This window comes from Canis aureus, chromosome 5, assembly GCF_053574225.1.
Source record: "Canis aureus isolate CA01 chromosome 5, VMU_Caureus_v.1.0, whole genome shotgun sequence".
Lineage (NCBI taxonomy): Eukaryota > Metazoa > Chordata > Mammalia > Carnivora > Canidae > Canis > Canis aureus.
Genome location: NC_135615.1, coordinates 69,885,300 through 69,905,995, shown reverse-complemented (window position 1 = coordinate 69,905,995; position 20,696 = coordinate 69,885,300). Strand labels below are relative to the sequence as shown.

The 20,696-nt window shown below is 47.3% G+C and overlaps 1 protein-coding gene across 5 annotated transcripts; it reads left to right on the top strand.

Moving 5' to 3' along the window:
- On the top strand, positions 1-19,445 carry TMEM39B (transmembrane protein 39B). Of its 5 annotated transcripts, XM_077898687.1 has the most exons (10): positions 1-141; positions 1,797-1,923; positions 2,440-2,659; positions 3,235-3,318; positions 3,641-3,795; positions 10,954-11,290; positions 12,234-12,421; positions 17,381-17,501; positions 18,681-18,820; positions 18,987-19,212. In XM_077898687.1, the coding sequence occupies exons 1-10, from the start codon at positions 138-140 to the stop codon at positions 19,069-19,071; spliced, it is 1,461 nt and encodes a 486-aa protein (XP_077754813.1). In that variant the 5' UTR covers positions 1-137; the 3' UTR covers positions 19,072-19,212. The 5 variants fall into 5 exon arrangements, with proteins under 5 accessions (XP_077754813.1, XP_077754812.1, XP_077754814.1 ...); XM_077898686.1 differs by lacking the exon at positions 18,681-18,820 and having other exon boundaries at positions 18,987-19,445; XM_077898688.1 differs by lacking the exon at positions 18,987-19,212 and having other exon boundaries at positions 18,617-18,739.
- The last annotated feature ends 1,251 nt before the right edge of the window (positions 19,446-20,696 follow it).

The window sequence follows — 20,696 nt, the reverse complement described above, 5'->3', positions numbered from 1 at the left end:
TTGGCGGCCAGGCGGGAGCGCGCGGCTGCTACCCGGGGACTGGGCTGCGGCGGTTAGTCCTCTCCCGGCCGCCGTCGCCTCCGACATATTGCCCGCAGGAGCTGCGGCGGCGGAGCGGAGAGCGCCGGGGGGAGGAGATGGGTGAGAGGAGCGGGTCCGGCTCGGCCGGGGAACAGGCGGGCGTGGGGGTCGGGATGGCCAAGATGCTGACTGCTCCCCCACGCGGACAGGATCCCAGCGAGGGAAGGGGGAGGGGATGCGGGGCGCAGAGGGACCCCGCCCCCTCCGGTCGCTTCGCGGGGTGGGGCCTCGCTCGCGGGGGCGGGGCATTGGTGCAGGGGCGGGGCCTCTGAAACGGAGAGGGCCTGTTGGGGCTTGGGCTCGGTGCAGGATCCTCGCCCGGGCCAGAGCGGGGACGGGGCTAGGCGGGCGCCGGGGCGTTGGTGCTCGGGGGGAACCCCGGGGCTGTTGGAGCTTGGGCGGGGGCGGATTTTCTGGGCTGTAGGGTCTTTGCACTGGGGGCGTTGGGGCGGGAGGGGGACCTTGCGGACCTAGGGAGCCCATTCTGGATAAGGGCTTCTAGGCAGAAAGCCTTTATTGGCTTGTGGGCGGGTTTTCTTGGCTGACAACAGTGTGTAGGCGGGGCTTCTGGGCCCAGGGGCTTTATGTGGGTGTAAGAGCTTCTAAAGAAAGGAGTTAAGTGTGGGCAGAGTTGTGGGCTGAGGGTGCACGTGTGGGATGTTTAAGCCAGGTATAATACTATAGGAACAGGGCTTTTGGGGTGGGGGCTGGTGGGGTGCAGAGCTCCTTGACAAGTACTTTTTTGGAGACGTGTGGGAAAAGCTTCTGAGCTGAGAAGCTAGGGCCAGGGGTGTGTGTGGGTGGGGTGTGTGTAGACTGTGCAGCCGCGATTTGAATAAGGCTGTAGCTTTGATTAGGACTGGGTGGTGCTTTGAGCTTTGTACAGGACCTTTGTGCAGGATGGTGCCTGGGAGCTTGGGGTGGACTGCTGAGCCTAGAGAAATAGGTTTTGGGTCCACCACCACAGCATTCTCCCAGAGCCCACATCTTTGACCCTATGTTCAGGCCCTGCTCCTGACCATGAGACACAAGGATACTTGTTTAAGCTGGATCTCGGACTCTTGAAAAGGCTTTAAGGGTGCCCAGAATCATAAGACTTGTAGGATCTGAACAGAGCAGTGTTAAACCAGACCTAACAGCTCAAGCCTCAGACCCAAACTACCTGTGACACGTTGTAAACTCAGTTTCCTAACCTGTGGAAAACTTACTTTGCTGGTTTCATTAATTCATCAACATGTAGTTCATGGCACTTTATACCGGGCACTGTGGTGGGGGTAAGGGATACAACAGTGACAAAGATGTAATGACCTCACTGACCTTCCATTCTAGTGAGAAAGACAATAAATATGTTAATAAATGAATAAGATAAATTCCAAGGGTGAATTCTTTGTGAAGAAAAAAATAGAAATGAGAATTATGGAGGCGGATACTTTAAAAACGGCAGTCAGAGAGGGGCTTTGCAGATAGGATACAGCAAGTACAAGAGGTAACAAGTTTGGTTTGCTTAAGGAGAGAAAGGATAGTATGGTTGAAGCATGGAGGCCAGGCAGAGAATAGTAGGAGGTGAGGCTGAAGAGGTAGACAGGGGCCGGATCAGAGGTCTCTGCAATTGAATCATACAATGAGACACCCAGTAACTAGTAGCCAGTATCATTGCTGTTATCCTTGATATACGCCTTCTGGCTTGAGGATCTACCTTATGTTGAGTCCCACAGGAGGACGAAGAGGTCCCAACAGGACATCCTACTGTCGAAATCCACTGTGTGAGCCAGGATCCTCAGGGGGCTCTGGTGGGGGCCATACTTCCAGTGCATCGGTCACCAGTGTCCGTTCCCGCACCAGGTAAAACACCTCTGTCTCTTTCCCCTTGCTGTGGGCTCACAGGGACAATACGAACAAGGCTCTTCTTTACTAGGCTCGGACTCTAGGATATGATACTCCAGATGGCAGATGGGGGTTTGAGTATATAGCAAGCAGGAAAAAAGCTCAGGTGGTGCTCACTTGGGTAGATGCGGCAGGACATAGTATAATAAGCCCAAAGGCCTGGATTCCAGTATACGGTCCTGCTCCTGATTTTCTCATGACTTGAACAAGTTGTTTCCTCTTTTTGGGCCTCCTTTTCCTCATCTGTGAAATGGATCTAATAATTTTTTCCTTCCTGGGACATGTTGGAAGGCCTAAATAAGATTAGGGGTAGGAAAGTCTTCGCTGGCTCCTTTGTCTGACAGGCAGGATCAGGAAACTCAATCCTTGCCATGAGCTGCCTTTCTGATCCAGCCCCGCCATCCTGTGTCCTGGAAGCCCGTCTTGGTGGGGTTCTCTGGTCAGCTCCTAATGTTTTTCCCTCTCACTTCCCAGGAGCAGTTCTGGGACGGGCCTTTCCAGCCCCCCACTGGCCACCCAGACGGTTGTGCCCCTTCAGCACTGCAAGATCCCTGAGCTGCCAGTCCAGGCCAGCATTCTGTTTGAGTTGCAGCTCTTCTTCTGCCAGCTAATAGCCCTCTTCGTGCACTACATCAACATCTACAAGACAGTGTGGTGGTATCCACCCTCCCACCCACCCTCCCACACCTCCCTGGTAGGTGCCCAGCTAGGACCAACTGTGTGCGTGTGTGTGTGTGTGTGTGTGTGCGCTCCAGTGCTCATGACATTTGGTTTCAGTTTAGCGTAGCTTACCAAGCGCCCTGTACACTTGGCCTCATGCTGGGCGAATAATTCCTGAACGCTCACCCCTCATTGCTCAGTACCATTTTAGGCATTTTAAAGGTAGCAGAGAGAAACCTGACAGATTTTGCCTAAAGGCACACAGAGTCTTAAGTCCTGTGCGGGATAAGAGCCACAGGCATACATGAGTATTTCAGGAGTGGAAAGATCTCCATGCAGAAAAAGAGGTTCAGGGACAGGGTCATGGGTGATCAGCAAGAGGGCTCACACACCACTCTCTTATCTCCAGGGACTGTCCCACTTCCCTCCTCTGGGTCCTGTTCTGCTCCTCTAGGTAATTTCCTGGCCTGACTCAGCTGGAGGCCTGTGAAGGTCAGAGAGTGGGGACAGTCCCTATGGAAAGGACTGGGCAGGGGGAGGTGGGTATGAAAAACACCCATCTATGGGCAGGGGGCCCATGTGACCCCCCCGGCCTCTGCCCCCTGACAGAATTTCCACCTGATCGACTTCAACTTGCTGATGGTGACCACCATCGTTCTGGGCCGCCGCTTCATTGGGTCCATCGTGAAGGAGGTGACTGGGTCCTAGAGGCTGGCCGGGGACTTTGGGACTCCCCTTTCCCCTGGGGGGTACCAAGGAAACATGCCAAACCCTTCAAGCCTCAGGCATTTCCTTGGGGCTCCCTTTGAACTTGGTTGAAGAACGCTACATCATCCCATCACTCTTTGGTGTTTGCTGGGCATTGAGGAAAAAGATTCACCTTGCCAGATTCTGCCCAGGCTGCTGTCCCCATGTTTCCCTGGGTGGGATCGCAGGCCATGCTGGGCGGGACTTGGGCACAACCCCTGTGGCCTCCATCCAAGGCCCCAGCCCGTCCTATCTCGCCCTGACCCAGGCTTCTCAGAGGGGGAAGGTCTCCCTCTTACGCTCGGTCCTGCTGTTCCTCACCCGCTTCACCGTTCTCACGGCAACAGGCTGGAGTCTGTGCCGCTCCCTCATCCACCTCTTCAGGACCTACTCCTTCCTGAACCTCCTGTTCCTCTGCTATCCGTGAGTACCCCTCACTTCACCCTTCACCGCGTAGCACCCGGCTCCTGATGTCTGCCCTGAGCGTGGCTGGGTCAGCAGGCCTGCATACCTGGAAGACTCTCCCACTGTCTGACCTAGCCTCCTGAGAACAAGGTGATTAGCTTTCTCCCGCAGGAGCAGAAACTGAGAGAACAGGCATCATTTACTCTAGTTGCCACCCAGGAGGAGGTCAGAACGGGACTCACATCTGTGTGTGTAGGCCAAAGGAACATTCCTGAGGAGGATGCATGGGCTTTGTCTCCCTCTCCCTTCCTTTTTCTCTCCAGTTCTTTCTTTTTTTTTTCTGTCTTTTTTTGTATCTTAGTGTTTATGTAATCTCTCAGTGCCTCCCCCAGCTCTGTGCATGCAAGCACCGGCGTGTGTGCCTGTTTCTGTGTGGGTGTCTGTGCATGAAACGTGTGTGTCTGCATGCACGTGTGTGCGTGTATCTGCACATACGTGTGTGTATGTCAGTCTTGGTGTCTGTTTGCTCAGTCACTCCATCTCCAGAGCCCAGATTGTTGAGGATGGGAAGGTAGTGTCTGGGAGGAGCCCAGGACTGCCCCCTTCTGGCCTTGAACTGGGGAGAACTTTGGCAAGCCATCCACTCTGGCTGAGCCTAGGGCAGGTTCATGGCTGCCTGGGCATTTACAGTCATTGCCCAACCCCTGGCCTTTCTTTCTGGTTCATGAACTTCCTCAGGCTGGGCCAGTTCTCTGGCCTGAGAAGCTTCAGAGCCGGATACTCATTCCTCTCTATCCTGCATGATGAAAAGGGCACTGTCATGGGAGGAGCCCCATCGCACCTGTTTCACTTATAACTAGTTTTTAATTATAAGAGTGAGACATGTGTCATATAAAAACATTAAACTTTACAGAAGCTTTTAATGTAGGAAAGTCCTCTAATATCAGTGTTCCAGAAAACCATTATTTGCAACATATCCTTCTAGACTTTTTTCTGTTCAAGCATATGCACATACTTTTCTTTTGTTGTTAGAAAAAAGGAATTAATTCATGCATGATGTTGCACAATTTACTACATTTTTCACATAATCATATAACTTGGGTATTTTTCCATGGCAATACATAGAGGTTGGCCTCATTTTTTTTAATGATCTCATAATATCCCGTTGTATAGGCTTTTCACAGTTGTCGTATTTGTCTTCTATTGATGACCTTTTGAGGTGTTCCTAGCTTTTCCCTATTGGAGACGATGAAGTAAGGAAACTTCTTTTGCGTACATCTTTGCCTGCTTGTCTAATAGTCCTGTATAACAGATTCCCAGAAATAGAATTACTGTGCTGAAAGGTGCAGTCCATTTATATTTCTGATATTAACAAACGGCCCTCCAGGGGTTAGTTGGTTACAGCCGTCAACAGTCACCTTAATTTTTTTACTTTGTGGTTATTATCCAGTGAATCCATTCTCCTCAAACACAAGTATCACCCAGTATTCGTATTTTGCTTTATTTTTTTATTTAACTTATAAATTTTTATTAACATAGGGAAGGCATATCACAGCAAATCAATCCAGGAGTGCAGAAAGCTTATGATGAAAAGCAGCCTCCAACCCCACTTTTCAGCTTTTTAACCCACTTCTCCAAAGCTACCCCCATAATTCTAGCATCCTTGTATCTTTATTCTTTTTAAAAACGTAGGATTGATTTTATAGTGGGATAATAGTTTACAGAGTTAAAATTCAAAATGTTTAAATATGTGTAAAATGTATATATTCAAAATGTGTAAAGAATATAGAATGAAAAAGTCTCCTTGGCTCCTGTTTGTCAGCTGCCCAGTTTCCCTTCCAAGAGGCAACCACCAATAGTTCTGATTTCTTATATATCCTGGAAATGTTTTATGCATGTACAAGCATACCATATACCCATATATGCACACATATACATTGATTCCCTTCAATTTCAGATGAAGATTTACTTAGTTCGCCCTTCCATCAATACTATTCCCAGTACTTTGTAACTGTTATTGCTCTATTGATTATCTTTTCCAATAATATCCGTATGCCTGTATTTTTTTATTTCATCAACAATAGTATCTTAATCCCTTTTCTGTAGACAGTAATCTTAGGAACTCTACTTGTCCATTTTTCCTCCCCTCTTCCACCTCTCACTTCCTGGCAGGTATTCTCTTAAAGCATGACATACACATTCTCCTCTATAACCACATTCAAGTCTTCCATTCTTTGTCTAAGGTTAATTCTAAACACTAAAAAGCAGTAAGTAGTATGAATATATTATTCACTTCAGGGCCAAGTAGTATGCATAGATGATATTCCTTCTCTATAGTTACTGAGTTATAATCTTAGGCCTCTTAAAAAAAGAAAGTTCCTTGTGTCAAGGTCAAATGGTTTCTCTTTTCTTACATTCCATCAATTGCTTAAAATCATGACACATTTTAGTTTGCTTCATATTTAGATTGTAACTTTCTTATACAGCCTTTTTTATTTTCTTGGAGTTCTAATTGCCTTTCTTTTTTCTTGTTGACAAAAGAATGATGGGCCTTCAACATATCCTCAAGTTTATCCAGCCTCTCAATCATGCTACCTGTTGCCTGGAGTCCATTTTTCCCCCTAAAGACATCCCTCCTGGAGCCTTCCATCCTCCTGCTCCAGTCTGGAGTGGTTGTTCTTTAGGCCTGCTGTACAGCTCTCAGCCTGGGACTTCCCTTCGCTGCCCTCCTGGGTTGGATCCACTGTTTCCTGGATCCCATGTCTTCCTCTTTCTTGGTTTTCTCCCTTATTATGCTGGAGTGCATTATCAGGTAATTTCCTTAACAATGGGTATGTGGGAGGTTTATACATTCTAAGGCCTTGCATGTCTAAAAATGCCTTTATTCTACCCTCATACTTGATTGATGATTCAGCTAAATGTAGATTTCTAAGTTCAAATTCATATTCTCTCAGAAGTTTGAAGATATTACTCTATTGTCTCTGGCATCCAGTGTTTCTAATGAGAAGTCTGATGCCAGTGTGATCCCAGTTACTTTGCAGATGACTTGTTTTTCCCTTTGAAAGTTTTTAGAAATACCCTGTTAATCTTTTGATTTGAAATTTCACAAGGTGGTATCTGGTGTGGCACTTTTGTCATTCATCTTATCAGTACGCTAGGACTCTTTCAACCTGAGATGTGGGTATTTGTTCAGAACAGGAAATTTTTCTATTATTTCTTTGATAATCTCTTCCTTCCATTTTTTTCTATTCTCTATGGGACTTCTGTTCATCAGGTGGTAGACCTCATAGATTGGTCATCTGTTTCTCTTATATTTTCTCTCATATTTTTCATCTCTCTCCCTTTCTCTCATCTTTCTTTTTCTCTCCCTCTACTCCCTCCCTCCATCCTGCCTTCTCTGTCCTACTCCTCTCTCTTTTTACTTTGCCTTTAGAGAGATTTCCTCAACTTTATCTTTTAGCTTTTTACTGAGTTTTTCAGCAGTCATATTTTCATTTCTAAGGCCTCTTGTTTTCTGATTGTTCTTTTCTCATAGCATTCTGTTCTTGTTTTAAAAATCTCTTCTGTTCCCTGAATTTTGTCTTTCTACTAGAGTCAGTTTTTTGTTTCATGCTGCTAGTTTTATAAGCATAGTTTCTTTCTTTTTTTTTTTTTTTTTTTAAGATTTTACTTATTTATTCATGAGAGAGAGAGAGAGAGGCGGAGACACAGGCAAAGGGAGAAGCAGGCTCCATCCAGGGAGCCTGATGTGGGACTTGATCCAGATCCCAGGACTCCAGGATCACACCCTGGGCCGAAGGCAGGTGCTAAACCACTGAGCCATCCAGGGATCCCCTAAGCATAGTTAGTTTCTTTGGTTGTCTCTTTACACTTAAAAATGAAGGACTGAATAGGTTGAACCACACTTCATCTCCCTCTGCCATTGTATATGTGAGTGGGAGTTTTGATCAGGAATTCTAAGTACATAAGTAGGACACACTGACTGGCAGACTTTGCTTTAGGATGAGGGAGTATGGTGCTAGTTGTCGGGTTGTGGACTCCAATAGGCCAGAAGCCAGAGTGAGGGGGTTACTCTAGGGTGCCCCCATTAGAGACCACAATTCTCCCTAGACAGTTTGTTCAAATTTTTTTACAGAAGAATCCTTCAGAGTTGCATGAGGTAAGAGAATGAGGGGACTGACTCTTGCAAATAAATACAGATCTTTGCTTAATCCCATTTGTTCAGTCCTGCTGCTTGCTTCTACCCTTTATCAGCTATGCCTACTTCAAGCCAGAGTCTCCCTTGGGTCACTGGGCAGATAAGCTCCTACCCCCCAGGGCAGCCCTCTCATAGCATATTCTAGACCTATACACTCTAGACCTATATCCAGTTTAGTAGCTTTTAACCACTTGTTACTGAACATTTGAAAGAGGCTGGTTTGAAGTGTGTTATAATCTGAAATAAACTTCAGATTCTGAAGATTTACAACAAAAAAAGAAAGTAGGTTATGCCCGGATGGCTCAGTCCATTAAGTATCCGGTTCTCGGTTTTGGCTCAGGTCATGATCTCAGGGTTGTGAGATTGAGCCCTGCATCGGCTCTGCACTCAGTGTGGAGTCTGCTTGAGATTCTCTGCCTGTTCCTCTCCCCTTTCTCCTTGCATGCACTTCTGTGTACTCTAGCTCGCTCGCTCTCTCTCTCTCAAATAAATAAGTAAAATCCTAAAATAAGTAAAAATCTCATTTGTAAATGTTGATTATATGTTGAAATGATAATGTTTTGCATATATTGGGTTGAGTATTAAAATTAGCTTCATATTTTTTTCTAATGTGGCTATTAGAAATTTTCAAAGTACGTATGTGATTCTCATTATATTTGTGTTGAACAACGCTGCTCTAGATGATGGCTTCCTTCCTCATCTGTCAACATGTTTCCATCTGCTTTCTAAATTTGTTAAAATCACTTGTGAACTGATAATCCCACTCCCATTCTTTTTGCTGATAGGAATTTCTTTTCTATTTTTATACTGTCACGTCTTAAGTGGAGAAAAGGAGAGGGAATCTGCCATCTTACATGTGAAGTTGCGTCTAACTTGTGACCTGCGGAGCAGTCACTTGCTGTTACCAAATAATTTAATTATATTTGCAGTCCTTCTTAGAGGCAAAACCAGGGAGATTCTTAAATACTTGGACTTAAGTTTGGGTCTGAATCCCTTGTATGTTCCTGTAGGTTCCCCACTCCTTCATTCCCACAGGGTGTCCTGAAGAGTGTTTTGGGAATCCCATTGGAGTCTTCTTTTCTGTCCCATACAATCACTGATCTCTCTTTTCTAAACAAAATTTTATGGATCTTCTCCTTTGGATCAAGCACCGTGCTGGGAATTATTGGAAGGTTTAAAGAGAGTATTTATGAACACTAGGTGTAATGCCTGACTAAGTGTAGAAAATCAATACAAGCTATGTAACTTAGGGCAAATTAAGGAAACTGAGGTTCATATACATTAAATAACTTGCTCTAAGTTACAATGCGAGTAACTAGCAGAGCTGAGATTTTAACCCTGGCCTATTCGACCAAAGGCTATGCTCCTGACCACAGTTCTCTAAGTTCTCTTACTTAACCTTACCCCAGGGAGAGCAGTAGCATCCCTGTTTTATAGACCAGAAAGCAAAACCCAAAAAGGCCAACTGCTTGCCCAAGAACACTCATGTATCCCTTCTTGGAACAGAAAAAAGGAAGAAAAAAATTATACTGATAAGAAAATGCAGCATTCTCATTGGCCTTAACTCCTGGGGGCAGCCCAGGGACCCTTGTGGGGCTATGTCTGAGGTCCTGGGGAAAAGGATGAGCCCCAAGCTAAAAAACGGAAAGCCTGTAAATAGCACCTATTACGGTGTTCCATGTACTGAGCTACTGTTTCCCATTTATTTACTTATTTGTTTTTTTATTATTTTACTTAAAGTAATCTTTATGCCCCAGTGTGGGGGGCTTGAGCTCACAACTGCTAGATCAAGAATCATATGCTCCACCAACTGAGCCAGCCAGGTGCCCTGGCTCTTAACTACTTTTTTTAATTATCTACTTTCCCTACTTATCTACTTTCCTGGGCTTTGGGTCCATCTAATTTTCTCTTCAAAAGATACCAGCCAAAAAAGAAGATAGCAGCGATACACCCTTTGACTAATTAGCTACAGCCCTAAGGGTACTGCACAAGGAAAGGGATTAGTACTTTTTAAGGGCCCATTTCAGTGCCTGGCACATAATAGGCACATAGTAAATACTGTTCCTAAACCACCTTCCTCCACAAGCTGATGAGCTGACTCTCAAGTATGCAGCTGTAACAACTTAGACCTCTCTTGTGGTACTGCATACATTTTTTTTAAAGTAAGTTCTGTGCTCGGTGTGGGGTTTAAATTTATGACCCCCACAATCAAGAGCCATATACTTCTCCGACTGAGCCAGTCAGGCACCCCTTGTACATTTTTAGCTAATTAATCACTCATAGTATTTGTTGAGTATGTATCTTGGTCTTTGGTACCAGATGGTTTTGGGCTTGAATCTCAGCTGTATTGCTTCCTTACTTAGGGTAACCTTTGGGAATCCACTTCAAACTCAACCTTTAGCTGAGCCACAGCTTCTTCGGAGGGATACAAAATAGTACTGAGGGGGATCCCTGGGTGGCTCAGCGGTTTAGCACCTGCCTTCGGCTCAGGGTGTGATCCTGGAGTCCCGGGATCGAGTCCCACATCGGGCTCCCTGTGTGGAACCTGCCTCTCCCTCTCTCTCTCTCTCTGTCTCTCATGAATGAGTAAATAAAATCTTTAAAAAAAAAAAAAACTAAACAAAATAGTACTGAGTGCATAGTGTTCTTAAGAGAAGCAAAAGAAGACAACGTGTGTGCCCAATGAATCTGGGCTGTTAGGATCACTGTTAGTCAGCAATAGACCACGAGGCAGGGCCTCATCTCCTGCTTCCTACTCTATTCCCCGATGCTCGGCACAGTGCTTGGCCTGCACCCAATAACACCTATGTTGAATGTCTGATCAGAGAATGGCTGAATAGAAAGATGGGGGTAAATTCTACCCCTCTGAGTAGCCAGGAAAGCTAAGGCCCAGGGAGGAAAGAAGATTCCCTCCGTGGGTAAGGGTTGGGATTGTGGCCCATGGGCAGGCTTCCCCTCACCACTGTATTCCCCAGCAGGTTTGGGATGTACATTCCGTTCCTGCAGCTGAACTGTGACCTCCGCAAGACCAACCTCTTCAGCCACATGGCCTCCATGGGGCCCCGGGAGGCCGTCAGTGGCCTGGCACGGAGCCGGGACTATCTGCTGACACTGAGGGAGACGTGGAAGCAGCACACACGGCAGCTGTACGGCCCAGATGCCATGCCCACCCATGCTTGCTGCCTGTCCCCCAGTCTCATCCGCAGTGAGGTGGAGTTCCTCAAGATGGACTTCAACTGGCGCATGAAGGAAGTGCTGGTCAGCTCCATGCTGAGTGCCTATTATGTGGCCTTTGTGCCTGTCTGGTTCGTGAAGGTGCGTAGCTCAACCCAGAGAGGGGAGGGACCTGTTTGGGGCCTTACTCTGCTGCCTGCCCCCCAGGAGCCCTCCTGCTTGCATAAATAAGTGGACCACTTTTGATCAGATTGCTATCTGTTCTCTGGAGGGAACCCTGGAGGGTTAGAGTAACTACTGCCTCCATTGTAGAGTGGCGAGAACAAGGCTGTTCTCCAAGTGACCTGCACCATCTATCACCCAGCCAATGAGGGGGACATGACACTGTTGTTCATAGTACTTGATAACAAAACAGTGATGTATTTCACTATGACTATTGTGGCCCAGGCATGTCACAGTATCCAGCTTTATCATTCAGTAGGAAAGCCAGGATTCATCCAGACCTGAGTGATTCCAAAAGCCTGTGCTTTCTCTCTAGCAGTATGGTCACCTAGGAAGGTCCCTCCCCAGCTGACAGTAGGCTTGAAACATTTCTCTGGGGATGGACTGCCCTGAGTGATTTGAGGCTGAGACGACTTACTGTTTCTTGACCACCTACAGTGTTCTAGAGCTTTCATGAATGTGATAATCCTCCTAACACCTCTCAGAGATGATTGGTAACTATTACCATTTAAAAGAAGAGAAAGCTAGAGCATGGAGAAATGAAATGACTTGCCCAGCATCACATAGTTCATAAGCAGCAGAGCCAAGATTGGTACTCATGTCTGTTGGATCCCAGAGCCTGTGCTCTGGCTCAGAGAAGTAAGCAGTGGGAGCAATTTTTCTGTAAGAAGAGTTTGTAGGACTGAGTAGTGGCCACAGGGTCTAAGCTTAAGTCTTCTTTGGTGTTTGATCCTTGGTCTCAGGCCTCCCCACTCCTCCCAGAAGGCTGCCATGGTTTCTGAGGCAGGTAGAATCAGGTAAGGGGGAGGGAGGGAGGCCATTATGGACATTCCTGGCCTTATCCATCTCTCACTGCTCCCAGAACACACATTACTATGACAAGCGCTGGTCCTGTGAGCTCTTCCTGCTGGTGTCCATCAGCACATCAGTGATCCTCATGCAGCACCTGCTGCCCGCCAGCTACTGCGACCTACTGCACAAGGCCGCTGCACACCTGGGCTGCTGGCAGAAGGTGGACCCAGCGCTATGCTCCAATGTGCTGCAGCACCCGTGAGTCGCCCTCCCCTCCCCTGCCCAGTCTACCCCCTTATGGTCAGTGCCTGTGGAGTCACTGGTCTCCTCCCTCACCAGCTCATTCATTCAGTTGGCAGATAGTTGTTGAGCACATCTCATATGCTAGGCCTTGAGGCCAGAGTAGGGTATGGCAGGGCCCAAGGCAAACGTGTCCTCTGTGCTTAGGTAACTTGCAGTGTGCTGGAGGTGGGAGGAGGCCAGGCAGTAAATTCATAGACCCATTGACTTTCTCATTCACTGACCATTATTTATTCACCTCATTGACCAATATGCTCTTGCATTCATCTTCCGCTTCTCTGCTTCTGTCACCTGCTCACTCATTGTTCAATCATTAGGTCATCTGCTTTTTGGCAGACATATACCTTCCTAGAGCTGTAACTGACCTGGTGCTATGTATTGGACAGAAGAGCTTGGATTTTGACCTACAGGCAGAAGGGTGCTATGGAGGGTTTTAAACAGTGGAGGAACCCATTCCAAGGTGCCTTAGAAACATCAGTCTGGTCAGAGGATATGGTGCCATGTCAGCCGATGGTGAGGCCTGGCCAGGGAAGCAGAGCCACAGAGAGGGAATGACTGAGATATAGTCCTTGAGGATGTTGGTGTGGTGGAGGTGATAGCCATGTACACAAATGGTTATAGGATGATGGGGAGAAAGAAGCCCAGCTGCAGGACAGCATTGCAGAGACAGAAGCATCTGCTCAGGAGCCCTGAGGTGCTAGGTTGGCCTCCCCTCAGCCTGGTTCATCCTTCATAGTACCTACCTCACGGTACATTTCATCCAGGTTACCCTCACTTTCCATTAGACCGAAAGCTCCTTAAGGCTGGGCCCACCTGAATCAAATCTAAGCCTTGGGCCCAGCACAAGGTGTGGCAGAGAAGAGGTCCCTAGGACAGGTTTTAGAGGTAGATCCACCAAGAAGCAGAGATGCCAAGGGAGGCTACAGAGGCACCTGGCTGGAATTGTGAGTTCAAGCCTCACAACTTGAGCACAGAGGTTACTTTTTTTTTTTTTAAGACTTTTTATTTATTTATTCACGAGACACACACACACACACACACACACAGAGAAGTGAAGAGACACAGGCAGAGGGAGAAGCAGGCTCCATGCAGGGAGCCCGATGCGGGACTCCATCCTGGGTCTCCAGTATCATGCCCTGGGCTGAAGGTGGCGTTCAACCGCTGAGCCACTGGGGCTGCCCTAGAGATTACTTTTAATAAAAAATAAATAATGCAGGGGAGTAGCATGGAACATTGTAGTAGGTGCTGTTTTGTTTTGTTTTTTAAGATTTTATTTATTTATTCATTAGAGACAGAGAGAGGCAGAGACATAGGCAGAGAAGCAAGCTCCCTGCAGGGAGCCCGATGTGGGACTCGATCCTGGGATCACACCCTGAGCCAAAGGCAGATGCTCAACCTCCTGAGCCACGCAGGCGTCCCATAATAGGTGTTGTTTACAGGCTTTCCTTTTTTTAGCTTGGGGCTTATCCATTTCCTCAGACACAGCCCCACAAGGGTCCCTGGGTTGCCCCCAGGACTTAGGGCAAATGAGAATGCTATATTTTCTTATCAATGGTCATTTTTTTCTTCCTCTTTTCTGATGTTCCAAGAAGGGATACATGAGTGTTCTTGGGCAAGCAGTTGGCCTTTTTGGGTTTTTGCTTTCTGGTCTATAAAACGGGGATGCTACTGTTCTCTCTGGGGTAAGGCTAAGTAAGAGAACTTAGAGAACTGTGGTCAGGACCATAACCTTTAGAGTCAAATAGCCCTCTGTGCTAGTCAGGGTTCTTCTCAGGCTCTGTCCAAATGGTTCAGGAAAGGGGATGGACATTGCTAAATGAGCCAGAAGAGGGCCTAGCTTAGCTTTGGCCTCTGTGGGGGAAGGAGGAATAGAAAGATAAAGCTGAACATGAGGAGAAACCTGTGCCTTGCTCACAATGGTCCTGGTCTGTAGAGAAGACCCAGACCCCTTCACATGGCTTCCCAGCTGCTGAACTGGGTCCTGCCAGCCTTTTCTGCATCCTCTTTTACCCTGCCTTCCCCATTCATACTGTGCTCTAGCCAGACCAGACCGCTTCAGATCCTCAGATTCTTTTTTTTTTTTTTTCAAAGATTTTATTTATTTATTCATGAGAGACACAGAGAGAGGCAGAGAGACATAGGCAGAAGGAGAAGCAGGCTCCATGCAAAGAGCCCAATGTGGGACTTGATTCCAGAACTGCAGAATCATGCCCTGAGCTGAAGGCAGACGCTCAATCACTGAGCCACCAAGGCATCCCAGATTCTCAGATTCTTTGTGTATGTTTGTATCTATGCCTAAGCCACATGACGCTTGTTTTGCCTGGAATACCATTTCCAACTTTCTGTCTTGATTAATTCCTATGCATCCTTTAGCAGTTTGCTTCCTCTAGCAATACTTTCTTCACCAACCACAATGGGTTCAGGGCCCCCTCCCCTGTGCTCTCACAATCCTGTAATATCGCGATTATTGCACCTAACACTTCCTACTCTGTTTGCTTAGTCGCTTGCCTATTTTCCCAGGACTAAAGCTCCTGAAGGTCAGGATCCTTGCCTGTTAAACACTTGGCCATCTCTTAGCAGAATGCCTAGCAGAATGCCTGGCTTATAATAGGTCCACAGAAAATTTTGGTGGTTTGTGTTTCATGTTTTTTTAAGGTAAAATTTATATATGGTGAAATGTGCAATCTTTTTTAAATTTAAATTCAATTTAATGAACATGTATAATTAGTTTCAGAGATAAAATTTAGTGATTCATCAGTTGCGTTTAACACCCAGTGCTCATTCCATCAAGTGCCCTCCTTAATACCCATCACTCTGTTACTCTAGCCTCTGCCTACCTCCCCACCAGCAACCCTCAATTTGTTTCTGTAGTTAAGAGTCTGAAATGCACAAATCTTTTTTTTTTTTTTTTTAAGATTTTTGTTTATTTGAGAGAGAAAGAACATGAGCTGGGAGAGGGGCAGAGGGAGAGGGAGAAGCAGACTCCCCACTAAGCAGGGATCCCAATGCAGGGCTCGATCTTGGGACTCCAGGATCATGACCTGAGCTGAAGGCAGACAACCAACTGACAGCCACCCAGGCACCCTGAAATGCACAAATCTTAAAGTGTACAGTTCTTTGAGTTTTGATAGTCCTGTACACCCATGTATAGGTAGAACAAGATGTAGAACATTTACAACTTCTCAGAAAATTTCCTCTTGGCTCTTCCCAGTGACCACCTTCCACTCACCACCACCACCTAGACAACCATTTTTCTACTTTCTTCTACTTCTTCTGTTCTACAACTTAACATAAACGAAATCTTGGTTCTGTTGCTTTTTTTTTTTTTTTTTTTATGATAGGCACACAGTGAGAGAGAGAGAGGCAGAGACACAGGCAGAGGGAGAAGCAGGCTCCATGCACCGGGAGCCCGATGTGGGACTCGATCCCGGGTCTCCAGGATTGCGCCCTGGGCCAAAGGCAGGCGCCAAACCGCTGCGCCACCCAGGGATCCCCCTGTTGCTTTTTCATTCAGTATATTGCCTATGAGATTCATCCACATTGTTAGGTATAACATGATAACTGGTTTTTAAATTTTTTTTAAAAGATTTATTGGGACGCCTGGGTGGCTCAGCAGTTAAGCGCCTGCCTTCAGCCCAGGGCATGATCCTGGAGTCCTGGGATCAAGTCCCACATCGGGCTCCCTGCATGGAGCCTGCTTCTCCCTCTGCCTGTGTCTCTGCCTCTCTCTGTGTCTCTCTGTGTCTCTCAGGAATAAATAAAAATCTTAAAAAATTTTTTTTTATTTACATGGTTGAGAGAGAGAGAGAGAGTGCACATGTGAGCAGGGGAGGAGTCAAGCAGACTCCCACCAAGTGCAGAGCTTGATGCTTCTCTCATGAGCCATGAGATTAGGACCTGACCTGAAACTAGGAGTCAGATGCTCAACTGACTGAGCCACCTAGGTGCCCTGATAACTGGTTTTTAAATGAATGAATCCACAGGGTAGGAACCTGAGTTAGGGTTTTTCGTGGACAGCAATTCTCTGTCCTCTGGCCCAGGACCCTTGGAGTCCCTGGGAAATCTGACAGAACACTGGAAGAATCAGAAGAATCCACCATCCCACTTTCACGTGCTCTCTAAGGCCCCTCTGTGCCAGGCCTTGTGCCATGCTCCAAGGACACAGAGATGAAATGGACACCGTCCCCTCCCTCAAAGGCTCCCAGACTATTGAGGGATACAGGGAAATAAGTAACGAAACATTGAGGAGAGTGGACCAGTAGCAGGAAATCCAGGGAGGTGCTGAAGGATGCTGAACTCTAGGGAGTTGGAGAAAGGCTTTCTGGAGGATCCTGAGTTTAGAAAGAACTTGCCAGAAGGATGGGATCAGGAAGGGCAGTCCAGTTGGAGGGAGTAACTTATGCAGAGACATGAAACAGTAAACTGTGCTGGAGGAACTAGAAGCAGCTCTGAATGGCTTGATCACAAGCTGTGCAGTAGGAGGGAGTTGGAAGACCGAGCAGGGCCTCAGAGGCCACGGCGAATCCTTAGGGACTTGACTCCAAGGGCACTGAAAATACTTCCAAGGGTTTTGAGTGGAGAATAGGCTCAGCTTGGTTTTTCCCAAGACCACTCAGGTAGCTGTCTGGTGGACTAATTGGAGGCTCTAGGTGGGACTAGATGAGGGAAAGGGTTTTCTTGACAGTCCCTCAGACGTGAATCTCAACCCTAGACCTTCTGACTCCCAGTGCAGTGGATTTCTCATGATTCTTACCCCATTTTTACAGAGGAGGCAACTGAGACCAAAAAAGGAAAGTCACTGTGTCTAAATAATAGAAATGGGAGTAGGGCCCTGGTGGTCACACCAGGCCCAGTCTTCTGGTACCCCGTTTTGGGGGCGAGCTGGGCATAAGGGGCACTGTTGGGCTGTGCCTCCAGGTGGACGGAGGAATGCATGTGGCCACAGGGCGTGCTGGTGAAGCACAGCAAGAACGTCTACAAAGCAGTGGGCCACTACAATGTGGCCATCCCCTCTGACGTCTCCCACTTCCGCTTCCACGTGAGTCTCCTCCCTGGGGAAGAAGGGGCGAGGGCTGCTCTCAAGGGCGGGAGGATCTGGGGGCGGGGGATAATGTCCTAGCAACAGAAAGCCATTTTCAGCATTTCTCAAATCCAAAGGAAACTCCACCTGTGCAGCACAGGACAACCGTCCGTATGGTGACTTCATAACGGCAGCTTACTTGGTAGCAGATCTTTGAAAACATCAGGTGGAGGCAGGAAAACTGATAAAATAAAAGAGAGGTTCTCAGGGGCAAAAATTGTAACTGTTCTCATTCAGTGTGGTGTGCCAGGCACAATGGTAAGCACCTGCCACACACCCTCCATCCAACTATTGCTGGATGTGTGTGAGAGAAGTACCAGGGCTATCCTCATTTTCTGAGGCTAAAATTTACTTAGAATCTGACTTGTTCAAGGGTGCTTTGCTAGGAAACTTGGGGTCCCATAGTAAGGACTCATGGCCTCAGCATAGTGAAAAGAACTGCTCAAAATCACTGAGGCTAGTGGTCTCCATTTTATTTACTTATTTTGTTATCAAAATCCTTTTTTTCCAACACTTTAGTCATAGACTAAAGTCTGGTATATAGGATTTCATGGCACCATTCTATTTGAAAGGGTTGGAACTCCCTTTACTTCCCACTCACCACTGCTGTAGGCCCCTAAAAGGCTGCTTCAGAACCTGGGGTTCCAAGGAACACAGTTTCAGAAATCATTGATATTGGTGCCCTCTTTACATTAGAGAAATCTGAGCCCCAGACAGGAAAGGGACTTGCCCAGGGTTCTGCAGGCTGTCAGATGCAGAGCTGAGACTGGTGGGCTGGTTTCTTGGACTCCCATCTCCTGTCACATCTCTTCTTATCCTGTAAGCAGCTCTTGAGGTTTAGGTACCTTGGCCCCTGCAGAATCAAGATTCCCTAAGCATTGATCACTCTTTCAAACTGATCAAAACATTTTTCTTGAGTTCCTGCACCCTCCCTTGCTTTGAAAGCAGCAGGTCAGAGTGAGGTGTTGCCACATGCCCTGGAAGTTTCTGGCCTAAGTCAGGGTGCTCCCCATGAAAAAGTGGGTGACTCAGGCTGTAGAGTCTGTAATAACTTTCCACACCTGTGTCGTAAGATTCTAATTTGTTCAGGCCTGACTGTACCCAGAAGGATCACATATAACAAGGTGTTGATTGTAGACTAGAAAAAATTTGAGTGAGCAAGCAAGATCTCTCAAGAAAAGCTTCCTGGGGGAGGTAGAAGTTCAGCAAGATCTTAAACAACTGCTGTGGGAAGCAGTAGTCTTGACAGAAGAACGACCACAAGCAAAAGCAGAGAGGTAGCAAAGTCCACACCCAACCCTACAGTCTTCCTCCCCACCCACGTCTGCATGGGGCCCCATGAGCTTGTCCCCTTCACTGCCACCCTCCCCCCCTCAGAAGCCCTTCCAAGAGGTAGGTTATTAGAACATACTTTCCCATCCCTGCCTACCTTTTCCTGGGCAGTTCTTTTTCAGCAAACCCCTGCGGATCCTCAACATCCTTCTGCTGCTGGAGGGTGCTGTCATTGTCTACCAGCTATACTCCTTAATGTCTTCTGAAAAGTGGCACCAGACGATCTCACTGGCGCTCATCCTCTTCAGCAACTACTATGCCTTCTTCAAGCTGCTGCGGGACCGCTTGGTATTGGGCAAGGCCTACTCCTATTCAGCCAGCCCCCAGAGGGACCTGGACCACCGGTTCTCCTAAGCCCCAGGGTGACCCCAGGGACAGCATCCAGGCTTCAGCCAGGGGTTCTCTGGGAAGGGGCTGTTGGGGAGGGTTGGGTGAGGGGCAGAAAAACCCACAAAAAGAGACAAAAAAAACTTACCAGAGCTTTGTATTTTTGTTACATACTGTTTGTTTCTTTGATAATTGATGTGATTATGAGGGGGGGGAAAAGTCCTATTTTTATACTCCCATTAAGTCTGTGTGTCATTTGTTTCTTTCCCTTCTTGCCTCTGGGGCCTCTGTGGGTCCTGCCTTCTCCATTGGAGAAGAGTTGAGGCACCAGAGGTCGTGGAAACAGTGGTAGCTTCTGACGGCTGAATACTGTATATGGGACATTATCCTTATGTGTATTATAGGCCTTGTCTCAATCCAACCTTTATGACAACCCTAGGAGGTAGGTGCTGTCACTCCAATCTTATAGTTGAAGAATGAGCACAGAGAACTATAGTGACTTGCCTAAAGTATCACAGAAGCCAAAAAACACCACTATCCTAGGAGAATGTGATGTCCTGCTGCTCTCAGCATGCAGTCACTGAGACCCTGCTGTGTGTCAGGTGCTGTGGTGGACAGGATGCCAAGACAGAAACAAAAAAAGTCTTACTACACTGAGATGGGTATAACAGTTGCAAGATAGTACCACAGGAGAGAATACTCTCTGGACTTTTTGGAGGATGGGATAGTCTGAGTTGTCAGCCACTTCCTAGGTGGACAAAATGGGGGAAGGGCACTTCAAGGACACACGGAATAGCCCAGAGATTTGGAACATCCTGGTGTATTTTGGAAGGGGAAGCAGAATGTTTTCTAGAGCAGGGAGGATAAGAAACATGGAGCAGGGTGGGGTGGGTCTGCAGAGAGGTGATGGATTAGGGAGGACCAGTGGTTCTCGGCAGGGGAAGGTGTGTAAGCAAGGTCAACTACTAGAGTGGAAACAAAGATGCTTAGAGAGCTACCTGGCTCCTACAGGACAGGCTGGAGGGCTCAGGCTGGGAGAAAAGGACAGTCCTAGCCAGTCTACTCTGCTTTCCTTCGTTGAGCCCTTGTTAGCCACAGGATATGCGGATAAGACTGTGGTGGCGTATGGGAGACAGACACTACAACAAAAGTTTTTGGTGTCTCTGTTGAGGGAGGCATCATGCTAGGCATGGAACAGATACAAAGATGAGGAAGATGTTGTCCCTTCCTTAGACAACCAGGAGAGAGAGGCATACCTTGTGAGCAAATTAGGGTGCTAAGTGCTGAGGAAAATACATGTCCAGGGCACTGGGAACAGAGAGGACAGAGAGACCCAGACTGCCTGGAAAGACAGGGTTTTTCAAGAAAGGGAGGGTTGAATTGGGTCATTTTATTTTACTTAGTCATGAGAGACAGGGGCAAAGGGAGAAGCAGGCTCCATGCAGGAAGCCCGATGCGGGACTTGATCCCCAGACCCAGGATCATACCCTGAGC